Source organism: Pseudopodoces humilis, chromosome 4 (assembly GCF_049639895.1).
Source record: "Pseudopodoces humilis isolate 2021_Gansu_Grassland_sample_001 chromosome 4, ASM4963989v1, whole genome shotgun sequence".
In the NCBI taxonomy this organism is placed as follows: Eukaryota; Metazoa; Chordata; class Aves; order Passeriformes; family Paridae; genus Pseudopodoces; species Pseudopodoces humilis.
Genome location: NC_142203.1, coordinates 60,885,731 through 60,898,350, shown reverse-complemented (window position 1 = coordinate 60,898,350; position 12,620 = coordinate 60,885,731). Strand labels below are relative to the sequence as shown.

Sequence of the window (12,620 nt, the reverse complement as noted above, 5' to 3'; positions counted from 1 at the left end):
GTGGGTTCTGTACCTAAATGTATCTGAAGGCCCTTCAGTAAGTATAACTGCTTTAATAATATAATTATTATATAAGTATAATTTTGTCTGGCCTCTGTTTTTAGGTTATCCCAAAAAGGCATAATTCCTATCACACACCTGCAGTATAGCATGTTCAGCAGACAGCTGATCAGCAAAATCTTCAGTAATTAATGTTTGATTACTCCTGTCATAATTTCTTCTGCTTCATAGAAGCTAATCTCTAATTAATAATTTAATTTTAATCAAGTAATTAAAAATGTATTAGAGACCATTTGCTATTACAAATCCATGAAAAGAAGACACTTTAACAAATCCATTAGACAGTACAAATACAATTTTTGGAACTATAGAACTGTAGACAAAAAAAACCAGCCTCTTGAAAAACAGACAGTGGGCTGTTCCCTAGGACTGACCTGTGAATTAGCAGAGGGGCAGAAGTCTGGACAACTGCACTCTCCCATGACATCTACAAAGCTGCAGCTCATCAATATGACTGCTAAGAGCAGAGCTTGGTCTGACAAACCAAAACAACTTATTGACCCTACTTAGAATTAACAACAAAGGCATAAATTTTAATGGCAAGTAAGCAGTTAAGCCAGTTGTTAATTACTGCCAGCCTGCAACTGGACGCAGCAATGCACCTGTGATTTCAAAACTTCCTACGGCCACATAAAGCTAAGATGTTTGACAGCCTAAGTGTGACTGCTCTTCTTCATCTTTAGTTTTCCACTTTTCCAAGCTGTCTGTACTGCAAAAAGTACCCCACATGTAATTCTGTGACAATTTTCATTATTTTCTTTATATTCTCTGTCTTGGAACGTCTGTTTTGCTCTTTCCTATGGACTGAGGAATTAAATTTTTGACATTAGTTTTCAAACAAAAAAAAAGCACTAACCTAAAGGTTGTTATAACAGATTATGATAATTAAAAATTGCATACAGAGTACCACTGTACTATTGTAATCCTTCAAGAAGCTGAGTTATGCCCAGCTTCTTGAAGAGGCTTTTCCAGAAAGCCCTCTAACTTCCTTCCTCATTTAAGTTCAAAGTAAAAGACATAGCCAACTTTTGACTGAACTTGTCTAAAATACATGTGGCAGAGTAGAGCTTTCACTTGGAGAGCTGCCAGCCTACCTTTGGCTCCCAGTGACAACCAAATATCCAGCTGCAGCTAGGTTGAAGGATGAGAATTTGGTGTATCAACAGCAGTCAAATAGGAAAAAGCTTACTTCCAGGCTCCATAGCTAAATGATCACCATTTCAGCTTTCACTGGCCACCTGGAATAAGGGAGACAAGTTCTCTCAGCATTCACCAGCCATGAGAAAAGTCTGCTTAATTTCCTATTTGGATTTAACTGTAGCAATAGAATGGTCCATGTTAGTCAGCGACAAAGGTGAATGCTGCAGGACTGAAGCCCTATACAAATTCTGGAGTCAAAAAGGGTGACTAGAGCTCCTGTTGTGGGCTTATATTAACATCAAGTAAAGTATGCCCAACAGAAATAAAAGAGAGCTAAGGGAACTACACAGCTGAGCAGTTTTGGGATTTATTTTTTTTGTTTGTTTGTTTTCTTTTGTTGTTGCTTTGTTTGTTTGGTTAGGTTGTGGTTTTTTTGGGTTTTTTTGTTTGGTTAGTTTCTTTGGCAGGGGTTGTTTCTTTTGGGATTTTTTTGTTGGGGATTTTTAAGTGCAGGTGGGTTATTTATTTGGGGGGGGGGGTTTGCTTTATATTTGGTTGGGTTTTTTGGTTAGTTGGTTGAGGTTTTTTTCATTTTCTTGTTTCTATAAGTCAGCTCAAGAGAACCCAGGAAGCTGGGAATAGATGAAGAAATGGTGAAGGAGATAGACAAAAGAAAGATATATTCCATTAGAAACAGTGGAAAAGATACAGAACTCAAAGCAGAAAGTTCAGACCATGAGTAGTTTCAGATTAATTTTGTTTACTCAAAATTACAAGAGGTCAATATGAGCCATTATTGTATACGAACTCCATGGAGATGAAGCTACTCATTTCTCTCCAGTGTTTCCCTTCCATTTCAACTGAAACCTCTCATTCCATAAAGTCTGTATTTTGGATCATAATCCTGGATTTAAAAGATTTATTTTTAAAGGCATACCACACTACTCCCTGTCTTTTAGACCCACCAGAATTCTGGAGAAGCTTCAGTGAGCTGAGCTGCCATAATTCATGCTTGCTCATTAATACAAGTACCAATTGAAATCCACTTTATTATCCACTCTAGTTCAACAGTACCACTGAGAAATGCAAATTATCATCAGGATATACCTTGAAAGCATGGTTAATAAAACAATATGTTAACATTTCCTACCCTCATATCCCGTTACAATTTTTAATGTTCACCTAACAGAACACCTAGAATCCTATAGATAATCATATATATCATATATATAGAGAGAGAAAGTAAAATATTTGAACCATGTGTTTAATAAATTAAAATTCAGATCTTGGAATATTTTTTTAATGTTAACATAACTGTTGAGCACTGTGAGTTCAGCAAATTTGGTTTCTCTACTTCTATATCACTTGGTTTCATTCTAAGGTCACACCTACTTTGGGCATCACTTAAAGAAGCATAAACAAGCTTTAGAATTAACACAAATTACAGTAGGGGTACCAGCTCTCTTTCTCAAAAATACTGTTGGATTATTGAAGACTTTTGTGCAAGAATACCACCTCACACCCAAGATATTAATGAAGGAAATGGCATCTATCCTGGTGAGCTAAATAAGTGCTGTTTTCCCAGTTTTGCAGATGGAAAGCGGAAAGGAAAGATTACAGTCCTGAAATGGCAAGTTACTTCACCAAGTGTTTGATTACCAGTTTTGAGCAGTCCCACTCAGATGGGTAAATACTTCACTTCTGACTTGCAAGCAATTTTTTCCAATTTTTCCCAGCCACCCCCATCCCAAGTATGTTGGAATAAGCTCAGCCAGGTAATGGCTAGCCAGAAGAAAAACAACACTTCTTTTTAGGAACTGACACCAGCTCAGACTTGTTCTTTTCTGAGTCTGTGCCTTGGAGAAGTTCAGGAAACTTGTCATTTCTACACAGAAACTGTCTCTTAAAATAGACTCACTTACAAACAGGCTCTGGCAGCACCTGGATCTGGCACATCTTATGACCCCAGAAGGCAAATGATACAGGTGAGTTGGTGAGGAGCTGTGACATGTTTTTGGGTTTTCTTTCAAACACCTCATCTTTTGGGAAAACATGGGACATTAATAGTGCTTATCATCTAGCTATTCCATTAATTCCTTACAGAGGAGTGATTACATCCAAATTTTCAGTCAATTAGTTAGCCGAAAGTTAGATTGCCAGGGAGAGAACAACAGAAAAAGGTGTTTTGCTTGGAGGACAAAGGAGGACCTATCTCTCTTTAGATCATCTCTTTAGATGCATAGAACGGCCTGGGCTGGAAGGCACCTTAAAGATCATGAAATTACAGCCACCCTGCCATGGGGAGGGATGCCACCCACTAGCCCAGGTCGCTTAGAGCTCCATTCAACCTGGCCTTGAATATTTGTGGATCATTCACAACTTGTCTGATCAACCTGTCCCTGTGCTTCACCATGCTCACAGTAAAGAATTTCTTCCTAACACCTAATCTAAACCTAATCTCCATTTAAAGTAATTCACTCTTGTCCTGTCATGACCTTATGTCGCTCTCCATCTTTCTTTAGGCTCCCTTCAGGGTCTGAATAGACACAATTTGGTCACCTCAAAGATTTCTCATTTCCAGACTGAAAGATCCCAGTTCTTTTAACTTTCTACATAATAGACATGTTCCAGCCCTTCAATTATCTTGCTGGCCTCCTCTGGATTCTCTCTAACAAGCTGGTGTCCTTCTTGTGCTGGGGCTACCAGAGCTGGATCCAGCACTACAGGTGGGGTCTCATGAAGGCCCAGCAGTAGGGCAGAATCCCCTCCCTCCCCTGCTGCTGGCTCTGGATGCAGCCCAGAACACATTTGGCTCTCTGGGCTGTGAGTGCCCATGGCTGGGTCATGTCCAGCCTCTCACCCACCAGCACCCTCAAGTCCTTCTCCCCAGGGCTGCTCTCAATCTGTTCATCCCCAGCCTGTGCTGACCCAGGAGAAGCACCAGCATCTGCCCTTGTTAAACCTCATCAGATTCCCATGGGCCACCTTCTTGAGCTTGTCCAAATCAAATGCTGGGAAGCAGAAAATTATAGTAATTTAGAATTATGAAATAATTTGGATTTTTTATTAAGTTCTTGCCCAGTATTTATACTAGTAAGATGAATTTTACATTGAGTAAAATGAATTTTACATTGTAAACACAGTAAGCTTTCTCATCTACATGTCTCAATTTTTTTGCATGATTATGCAATGTGCATATTAAGTGTTAATGTTTTTTCCCCTTTCAGGTGAGTTTGAATCCATAAATTCAGTGGGTTTAAAATAAAGTAAAACAAAGTTTATACAAATAATGTTTTTTTAGCAAATCTATCTCTTATTTTTATGGGTAAATTTATGCATAATGAATTGCAGTATGTTGAACAAAATTTTGCCACTTCCTCACATTAACAGCTATATTAGGAGTTATAGTGATACATATATGTCACATGTATAGTTGTTCAAAAGATAGTTGAGTCTTCTGCTTGGCATGAAGCCAAGGGGATGAGATTCTAAAGCCCATTAAGAGTGCATCATGACTGGGAATTAAAGAATCTCATGCAACCATAAACTGTCTAGAAAGAAAATGAGAAAAATAATGAAATTTGATCTGAGGGTTTATATATTTTTATTAGTGCCTGGCAGCAGACTAGTAATAGACCATTTAAATGTGTAGAGCAATATAACTGTTTAGTGTCAGATGCACAGTGCTGAAAAAGTCTGCAGACAGTATTCATACTCTAGACAGTAGAGCAATAATAATAAAAAATCCCAATCAACCATCCAACCAACTAAAACACTACAAAATCCCCAACCCCCCAAAACTTGACTAGACTTCACACAGCTCTTATCTATATTTATCAAGCTGATATTCTCTGGAACGTGGAGATTTTCTAAAGGAATCAAAACCAAATGCTTCCAGGCTATCAATGTCAATAATTACACAGCAAGCACTTCCAGGAAACTAGAATTCCCACATTAAAATCCCAATCTGAATCACTCAAAACGTAACTACCCCAGAAAACTCTGTTTAAATAAGGTAAAAATGGCTGTTCAATGCACAGCAAATTTGCAGAAGATGAATGCTTCAAGGTAGAACTACTTCTCTGTCACTGGCTGCAAAAAGTAATACTCTGAAGTACAGCTGGCCCATTAGTCTAGAATTTCATAGCAAGTCTCAGGAATAAAATACTACTTTCTTCATAACAGAATATAAAATTAATATAGAGTAATATTTCACTTAGATTTTATGTTTCCTAAAACACTCAAGTCCTGAGAAGTCAGATTTTTTTGATTGCAAAGTCTTGTGTTTAAATACCAAAAGGGCTGTATTTAGAAAACCAAGGATGTTTAAGAAGTTCCAGGCTCTTTTTTGGGCTTTCCCTTTTAAGTTTAGAGACCTTAATTAATAGAAAACCTAATATTAATTCATTTTAGCTACCAACACATTCGAGAAGTTTGTGGATGTAGAGTTAATGAACACAACTGAAGATTCTCCAAGTAAATACAAATAGAAAGTCAGAACTTTAGCTGATTATGGAAACATTAACGGTAGGTTTTTGTTGTCCTCCTCACCCACTAAAATGGTCTTACTGTTTACTTGTTAAGATATTTATATATATATTTATACAGAATTCAAAGATAGAAAGCAAAAACTTCAAAGAAAAAAGAGAAAATAAACATGGCTTGTTTATCCCTCTTCATTCTTTCCCCTCTCCCCCTCAAAGTCAAGTGCCTTTCCTGTGCTTACCTTGTTCTGATCTTTCAAATCCACCCAACTGGACAAGAACCATCTGCTGCAGCACCACAGCCCACAAGGCCAGGAATAGCATGGAGAACCATAGCATCACTTAGCCCACAGGCTGTTTTCTCACGACTGCTGAAAACATGTCCAACAGCCAGGTCATACTGCCTTCCATCTCCCACAGAACAGATTGCAGTGACTCAGGATCCTTCTGGGTCAGAAGTCCGCTGGGCCAACCTGCTGCTGCTGTACACAGAATTAATTCACCCTCTTACAGCCACTCCACCAAGCCTATTTTCAAAAAATTTAAATGTGTTCTGGCAGACAGCTATGACAAATCAATGCCTTTTAGCAGCAGACTGAAATGAAGCTTTGGGACACTCGGTGAAAGCAGACATGCAATTCAGTTTAACACTGGACAACTTGTTTTTCTTAAGATGCTTTTTTCTTAAATGATGCTTCACCAAACTACAGCAAGTGCTGTAGTGGTACCACATTTGCTTTGTATTTCTTGAGACCTCTTAGAACTACATCGTGGTCCTTACACTGTTTATTTTAGTGTTTTTATTAATCCATTCTAGGTCAGTAAAGTGTGCACACATTCATGTTAGTTGACTTCAGAAGTTGACAATAAAAATACAGAGAAGAGAAGTTACTGCCAGTGACAGAAGAACCTTAAATAATAAAAATAAATAAACTCCACAGCAGAAGAATTCAGATGGAATTATAATGTATGGTTCTTTTTAGTTTTTAGTTCCCAGCTTACTATATAGTAGAACTTATATTGGAAATTAAATCATAGTAAGATAGATGTTTATGTACTGAGCTTCCCTTATGTTCTCCTCATCCTCTCCCTAAACACACAAACTAAGAAGACAAAGAAATTAAACTGCAAAAAAACTGCAAAGAGTCCAAACAACTCCTAAAATAGTCTCAAAACCATTTGCTTGAAAAAGATTCAGGTACCACCTGAAGTCAACAGAGGAACTTTCCTATTGGTACCTTATATGGAAGAAACTGTGACGTGAAATCTTCATACAGAAGGTGAGTTATATTAAGCAAGATAAATAACATTGTCTTTCCTTGTTGTTATTCTTCACTGTCCACCACAGCCTCACTCTGACAATAATCCACTGATAGCAGTATTAAAAATGCATTGAGTGCCTCTGATATAAAGCAACATTGTGACTACCTATTTAGTACCATAAATATTACATATTTTTCCAATTAAAAATGTAAAAATTAGTTTCATAAAAAAATTGCGTTATATTAAACCAAGTTTGAGATACGTGAATTGAAGTACAGCAATGTCGCCCTGAAAACTCAGCTGAGTGAAATACCTTGTTTCCCTTCTTTGAAAAACATTTAAAAGTCAATATAAAATTCTGGAACATCACAGCAAGACTGATTTCAATACAGTAAAGTAATAATGATAGCTTAAGAAAAAGTAAAAGAAGGCAAGAAAATACCCCAAGGAAATTATTTCTCCGAGCAATTGAAATGTTTGCAAAAGGACTGAAGGAAAGTGATTGGTAGCATCAAGGCAAGTAATAAATCTAAACAGTCGGTGATGTGAAGTCACCATGGTCTGTACACCTCCACTGCAAATTGAAAATTACTTTCAGTAGTGTTTTTTTTACTCCTGAAAGGTGTTCCAACAGTTTCAAACACAAAAGTACTTAAAAAACTAGTCACAACTTTGCTGGCTACTTGTCAGACCCATTTGCTGTTGACAGATATTTCCTTAACAGCTATGGCAAAGATGATTTGTAGGACAGATGAATACTTGCTTTCCTAGCTGATCTGTACACAAATTTCAGAAAATACGGGAGAAGTTCTTCACCTGGGACAAATCCTCCTTTCTGAGGAGACAGTGGAAGTTGAACCTTCGGACCATAATTTTCTTTTTCCCACACAGAAATCTGTGGTTCTTAAACACTACAAGTAGCATGGTTCTTTACTGACAACAGCCTTCTCCTTTCAAAGGCAAAAAGAATCTGGTGCTAATGAAAAAAAGAGTAATGTACTTAGAAACCAACCACGGGTCACAAAGTAAGAAACCTGTAGGCAATGGGCTGAAAACCTGAAGGAAACACTACTAATCTGTTTGCTGCAGCTGGTGCCTCTCTGCTTCTCCTGCTGGAGAACCAGGTTGATACTCAGGCCATGCCAGTACTACTGAGGCATTCAGAAAGGTAGAGCACAACTCAGGCCAGCAGAGTGAAAACAGACATCTACTGTGCTACCCAAGCAATTATTTCTGGATACTGGTTTTCTGTATCTCCAGGCAGGCATCTCAAGCTCAAAGGAGCTCACTCTCTGTTTTAAAAGCCCTGATGCTCGGAAAGAGATATTGTGAAAAAGACTGCTGAGTCTCGGTAACTACCACCAATGCTGTGATAATGAAGGAAGAACTGTTCATAAACACCGTGTCCTCTCCTGCTCCCTGTAAGGGCAACTACAAGTTCAACTACAACCATTCAAATGCGAAGCTCTGCCAGGTTAGGCTTGCTTACAGACTGCTCATGCAACTGCAGTATGACTGAGTGCAAAACCTCCCATCTGAGAATAAAGAGCTCTTAAGCAAAAAGAGAGAAAGATCATCCTGAAGAGATTTGCTTTTTTCCTAATGGGAATATCCCCATGGAAATTCCTCCAAGTCTAATATGCAAGACCACACTGTTTTTAATTAAGAGTTCAGGAGGCTCATTTAAATTATCTGCACAGAAAAAAACCCCAAAACATCAAAACAGAGATGAACATACATAGAAAGTTCATTAAAAGAATACCAGCTGTGAACAAACAAATCAACTATTGCAAAAAACTGATCTGCAGAAATAAAGACCATTTTTATTCATTTCAATATCCAGACATTTCTTGTTTGATTTGTCAGAGTTCGTATCATTTTACAGCACTTTCCAGAGTCAAAGTGCCTACTAAGTCTTTCATGGTCAACATTGACCACAGAAAAGTTTTCTCAAGCTGGGTATCAAGAGCAGAGAACTGAGAGAAAACACAATAAGGAACTACTAAAAACCACTAGGTTTCAGTGACCTATTTGGCATTAGACAAAAAAAATCTATGATAAAGGCAGTGAGATAGAGAAGCCTTCAATTACTACAACCACATAATTCTTTATCCATTGGCTTGCACATCCTCCCAACTGGATCCTATTCCTTTCTTAAAGGATCACCAGCAAATTAAATAGAATCAGGATTAAATAGAATACTAAGTAAAATTTCCATATACAATATGGATTTTAAGCACATGCTGAACTTCAAATATTTAAAATGTACCATTAATACAAAAGAATCAAAGATATTTATGGACCAGAGACAGGAGCCTTAACATCTTTAAAAATAAGTCCTTGTTTAAGAGCTTTGCTGAATCAAGGCTTAAACATTAATAAATATTATTAATGGCTGATTCCTAAAAGAACCCTTGCTGAATCTTACTCTTTTGCCTTACCATTGAAGTACCTGCATGTACTTCAGACTGCCTGATGGCCCATTTTTTGCTCTCCACACTTGGTACTAAGCTCTATGAAGCACATCTTTCAAAAAGACACTGCAGAAGAATCTGTAGAAGGAAGTTTAACAGCCAACAATGTCAAGAGCACACTATCACATGATTGACATTAATATTTCACCAATATGGAATGCTAAAAATAATCAGAAATTAATTTAGGCTAAATTTGTCAAATGAGATGCTTACAGTTACATTCCTAACACAGATTTGAATACTGACTTTGAATGCTGAGTTAGTTTTCAGAGGTGTTGAGAACTTGCAAAGCTCAGGATTTCAGACCTTGAACATCACACCATTTGTTGAAGTACCTAAATATAAATTATGTAATGTAACTGGAGGTTAGGCTGACTTGCTTCCAAATTATGTCGATGAGAAAATTCAAATTAGTCACTACTTTATTTCAATGAAACAACCAACAAAGCACCCAAAATCAAATGGTAACTGTGGTTTATAACAGTATGGAACCGCAGCACTCTAGTTATATGAAACCAAATCACAGTAGGTAGAAAGCCACTTTTGAAAGTATTCTCTACAGGTAGTTTTCAACATGGAAACTGAAAGAAATAGCACTGATGTTCTTTGTTGTACCAATTTTGAATCATTATTTTGGGAAGATTATTGTAAATTATTTGGGTAGAGAAAACATTTCTATAGATGGCCACAGCTAAAATGCATCCACACAAAAACTAAAAATAAAACAGAATTATGCATCAAACTAATGTGTTATCTATTACAAAGTGCAAAAAGAATGCAGCTCACACTGAACACAAACCATAGCATGCTCAGAAAGAAGAGCATCTACACGCTACCTATCCTACATGCTACCAATTGAAAATGTAAAATCAATTGCAACTTAAAAAATTATTACACAGAAGTCACCTAGACATAGGTCCACACAGACTTCAGTTAATCTGGTCACTGTCATTTTTTTTTGATGAAAAAGATTAGCAGAGAAACAGAAACTTACAGAGGGAAATGTGCCTGAAGCATAAACCCTTTCTCCCACATACCAAGATCCTATCTCATGTACTTACAGAAAGCCATGTACACAGGGCAGAACCTTAGTACAAGTTCCAAAAAAGCAAATTAACTGTTTCTCAAAATAAGCAATTGAACAATCAGAAGAGAGAGAAATCATTTCTATGAAAGAGAGAAATTCTGTTCAATGTGGCATCACTGGCCACTAAAATCACCCACCAATAATCATCTATGCCTGACAAAGTATGATCCTGTAATCAAATGAAATTGCAGCAGGGTGGAAGAGGATATAGAGGTGGAAATATTTCCCCCTTAGAAACAACAACAATAATGCAGCTGCAGTAGGCACGTTCTCAGACATTTTTTCTTTACATTTATCTATATATTAGAAAACCCAAACCCTTTCACTTTACTTCAGGAAAGAGAATGTTTTTCTCTTTCATATGCAAATGCACATCTATCTGCATAAAAATAACTTCTCATGGAGCTGAGAGGGAAAGTTCTGTCCCTCCTTCAATTTCCTTTTTCACCCCCAAATGTCATATTATACATAATAGCAAGTTACACATATGTATAGACTAATAAATTACTTCATACACTGTTGTACCAGAAGACCCATGGAATGTTTGTAGTAGTCCTAATAGAATGCCATTTTTAGGATAGCCCACATACTTGAGCATTTGCTTCACTTTCGTCTGCCAAAAAATGTAATAGGATGAGTGTTTGGTGATTAGCACTATTTTTTGATTCTTATTTGTAACTAGAATTACAAAACATTTTATTAGGAGAAAATGTACTTTAAAACATAACTTATGGAGAAGCAACTTCAGTGTTTTCATTGTATCTGTTTCCCTTATACAAGCCATACAAAACATTTAACAAATGGATAAAGCTCAATGAAGAGAAATTTGATATCTAAAACCAAATAAAACCACATCAGACTCATCTAGTTAAACAAGAATGCATGTTGCAAATTTTGTCTCCCCAGCTAGTATTTTTGGAGTCTAAATTTCTATCAATGCAACAATCTACCTAGTCATAAACATGGGTCCTTTAAAAGGATTTCTGACACACAAAATACAACTCACTGCCACAGAATGCTATGGATGCCAGATGCATAAAATACATTCAACAATTAATTTGAGAAATTCATGGAAGCAGCATTCTTTTAGGTGGAAAGGTATGAATGCAACACCGTATGATTAGGAAGTACCTAAAGATTACTCAAAACCAGGACAGGATGATGGGTGAAGCATCACTGTGTACCTAAACTGGCATAATGGTACTGCAAGCCAACCATGGTCAGAAAGGCACACTGGGAAAAATGATCCTCTGGTGTGACTCAATGTAGCAGTTTGTGTCCTGTAGTTCCATACCAAAGCTTTTATCCAAAACACAGTCTACTTCCATTCTGTGTAACATACCTAGGCCTTTTATACATAAACTGAAACAAACATCAAAATGATGAATTGTCTAGTGAAGCTGATACACAGAGAACTGCATGAACATGTTATTCATGCAGTCTGTATATTCATACTTCACTAGGAAAAACTTGGTATACCTGTCTTTACCTTGTCTTGCAAATCAAAACACTCATATTGAAACTATATTAAGAAAAGTGTTAATATTTTAAAACAAGAAATTACTTAGCATAATCTAAAAATAATTTCAATTATCAGAAGGCATCCTTGCCATAATTTAAGTCCAAGATGAGATGTTTCTACTTAAAAAACAAATGTTCCATACTTTCTGAATACATAAAATTATGCTAAAATATCTGAGACAGATATAAGACAGGCATCATACATCAGTTTCCTTAAGCAATAAAATATAACAGAATTCCCTATGTAATATTTGAATGTAAATGAAAAGCAGCCCTTAGAAAATCAGATTCAGAAAGTCCAACTACTTTTGAGCAAGAAGATTATACTCAGATAGTAGAAGGCGAGCATAGTTTTGATGAAAAACAAAACAGAACTCCTTTAAAATAGAAAAAACTTAGCCAAAGCAATGCCAAAGCAACACCATATAGCAAATGTTCTTGTGGGACTACATTCCTCTCATGATGTAAATAAGGAAAATTATCAGTACAAGAAAAGAGAGCTGGAAATCAGAGTTTGTGACTTTGGTTTTCCAAATTTGATGCAGAAAAATAAAGTAAAACATGAAAGAATGAAATGATATTAAAGGTCTA

General features: G+C 36.7%; 1 protein-coding gene across 5 annotated transcripts in view; it reads right to left on the bottom strand.

The window, feature by feature from the left end:
• Positions 1 to 12,620, bottom strand: part of ARL15 (ARF like GTPase 15) — a 292,380-nt gene that overhangs the window by 66,784 nt on the left and 212,976 nt on the right. The window contains exon 8 of one of the 5 annotated variants that reach the window (XM_088054472.1): positions 1,152 to 1,298. The exons of the other annotated variants lie outside the window; for them this stretch is intronic. Within the exon in view, the coding sequence (XP_087910598.1) occupies positions 1,281 to 1,298 (18 nt within the window). The 3' untranslated portion in view covers positions 1,152 to 1,280. Of the gene's footprint in view, positions 1 to 1,151; positions 1,299 to 12,620 lie in introns of those variants that run through there. 5 annotated transcript variants of the gene reach the window in all.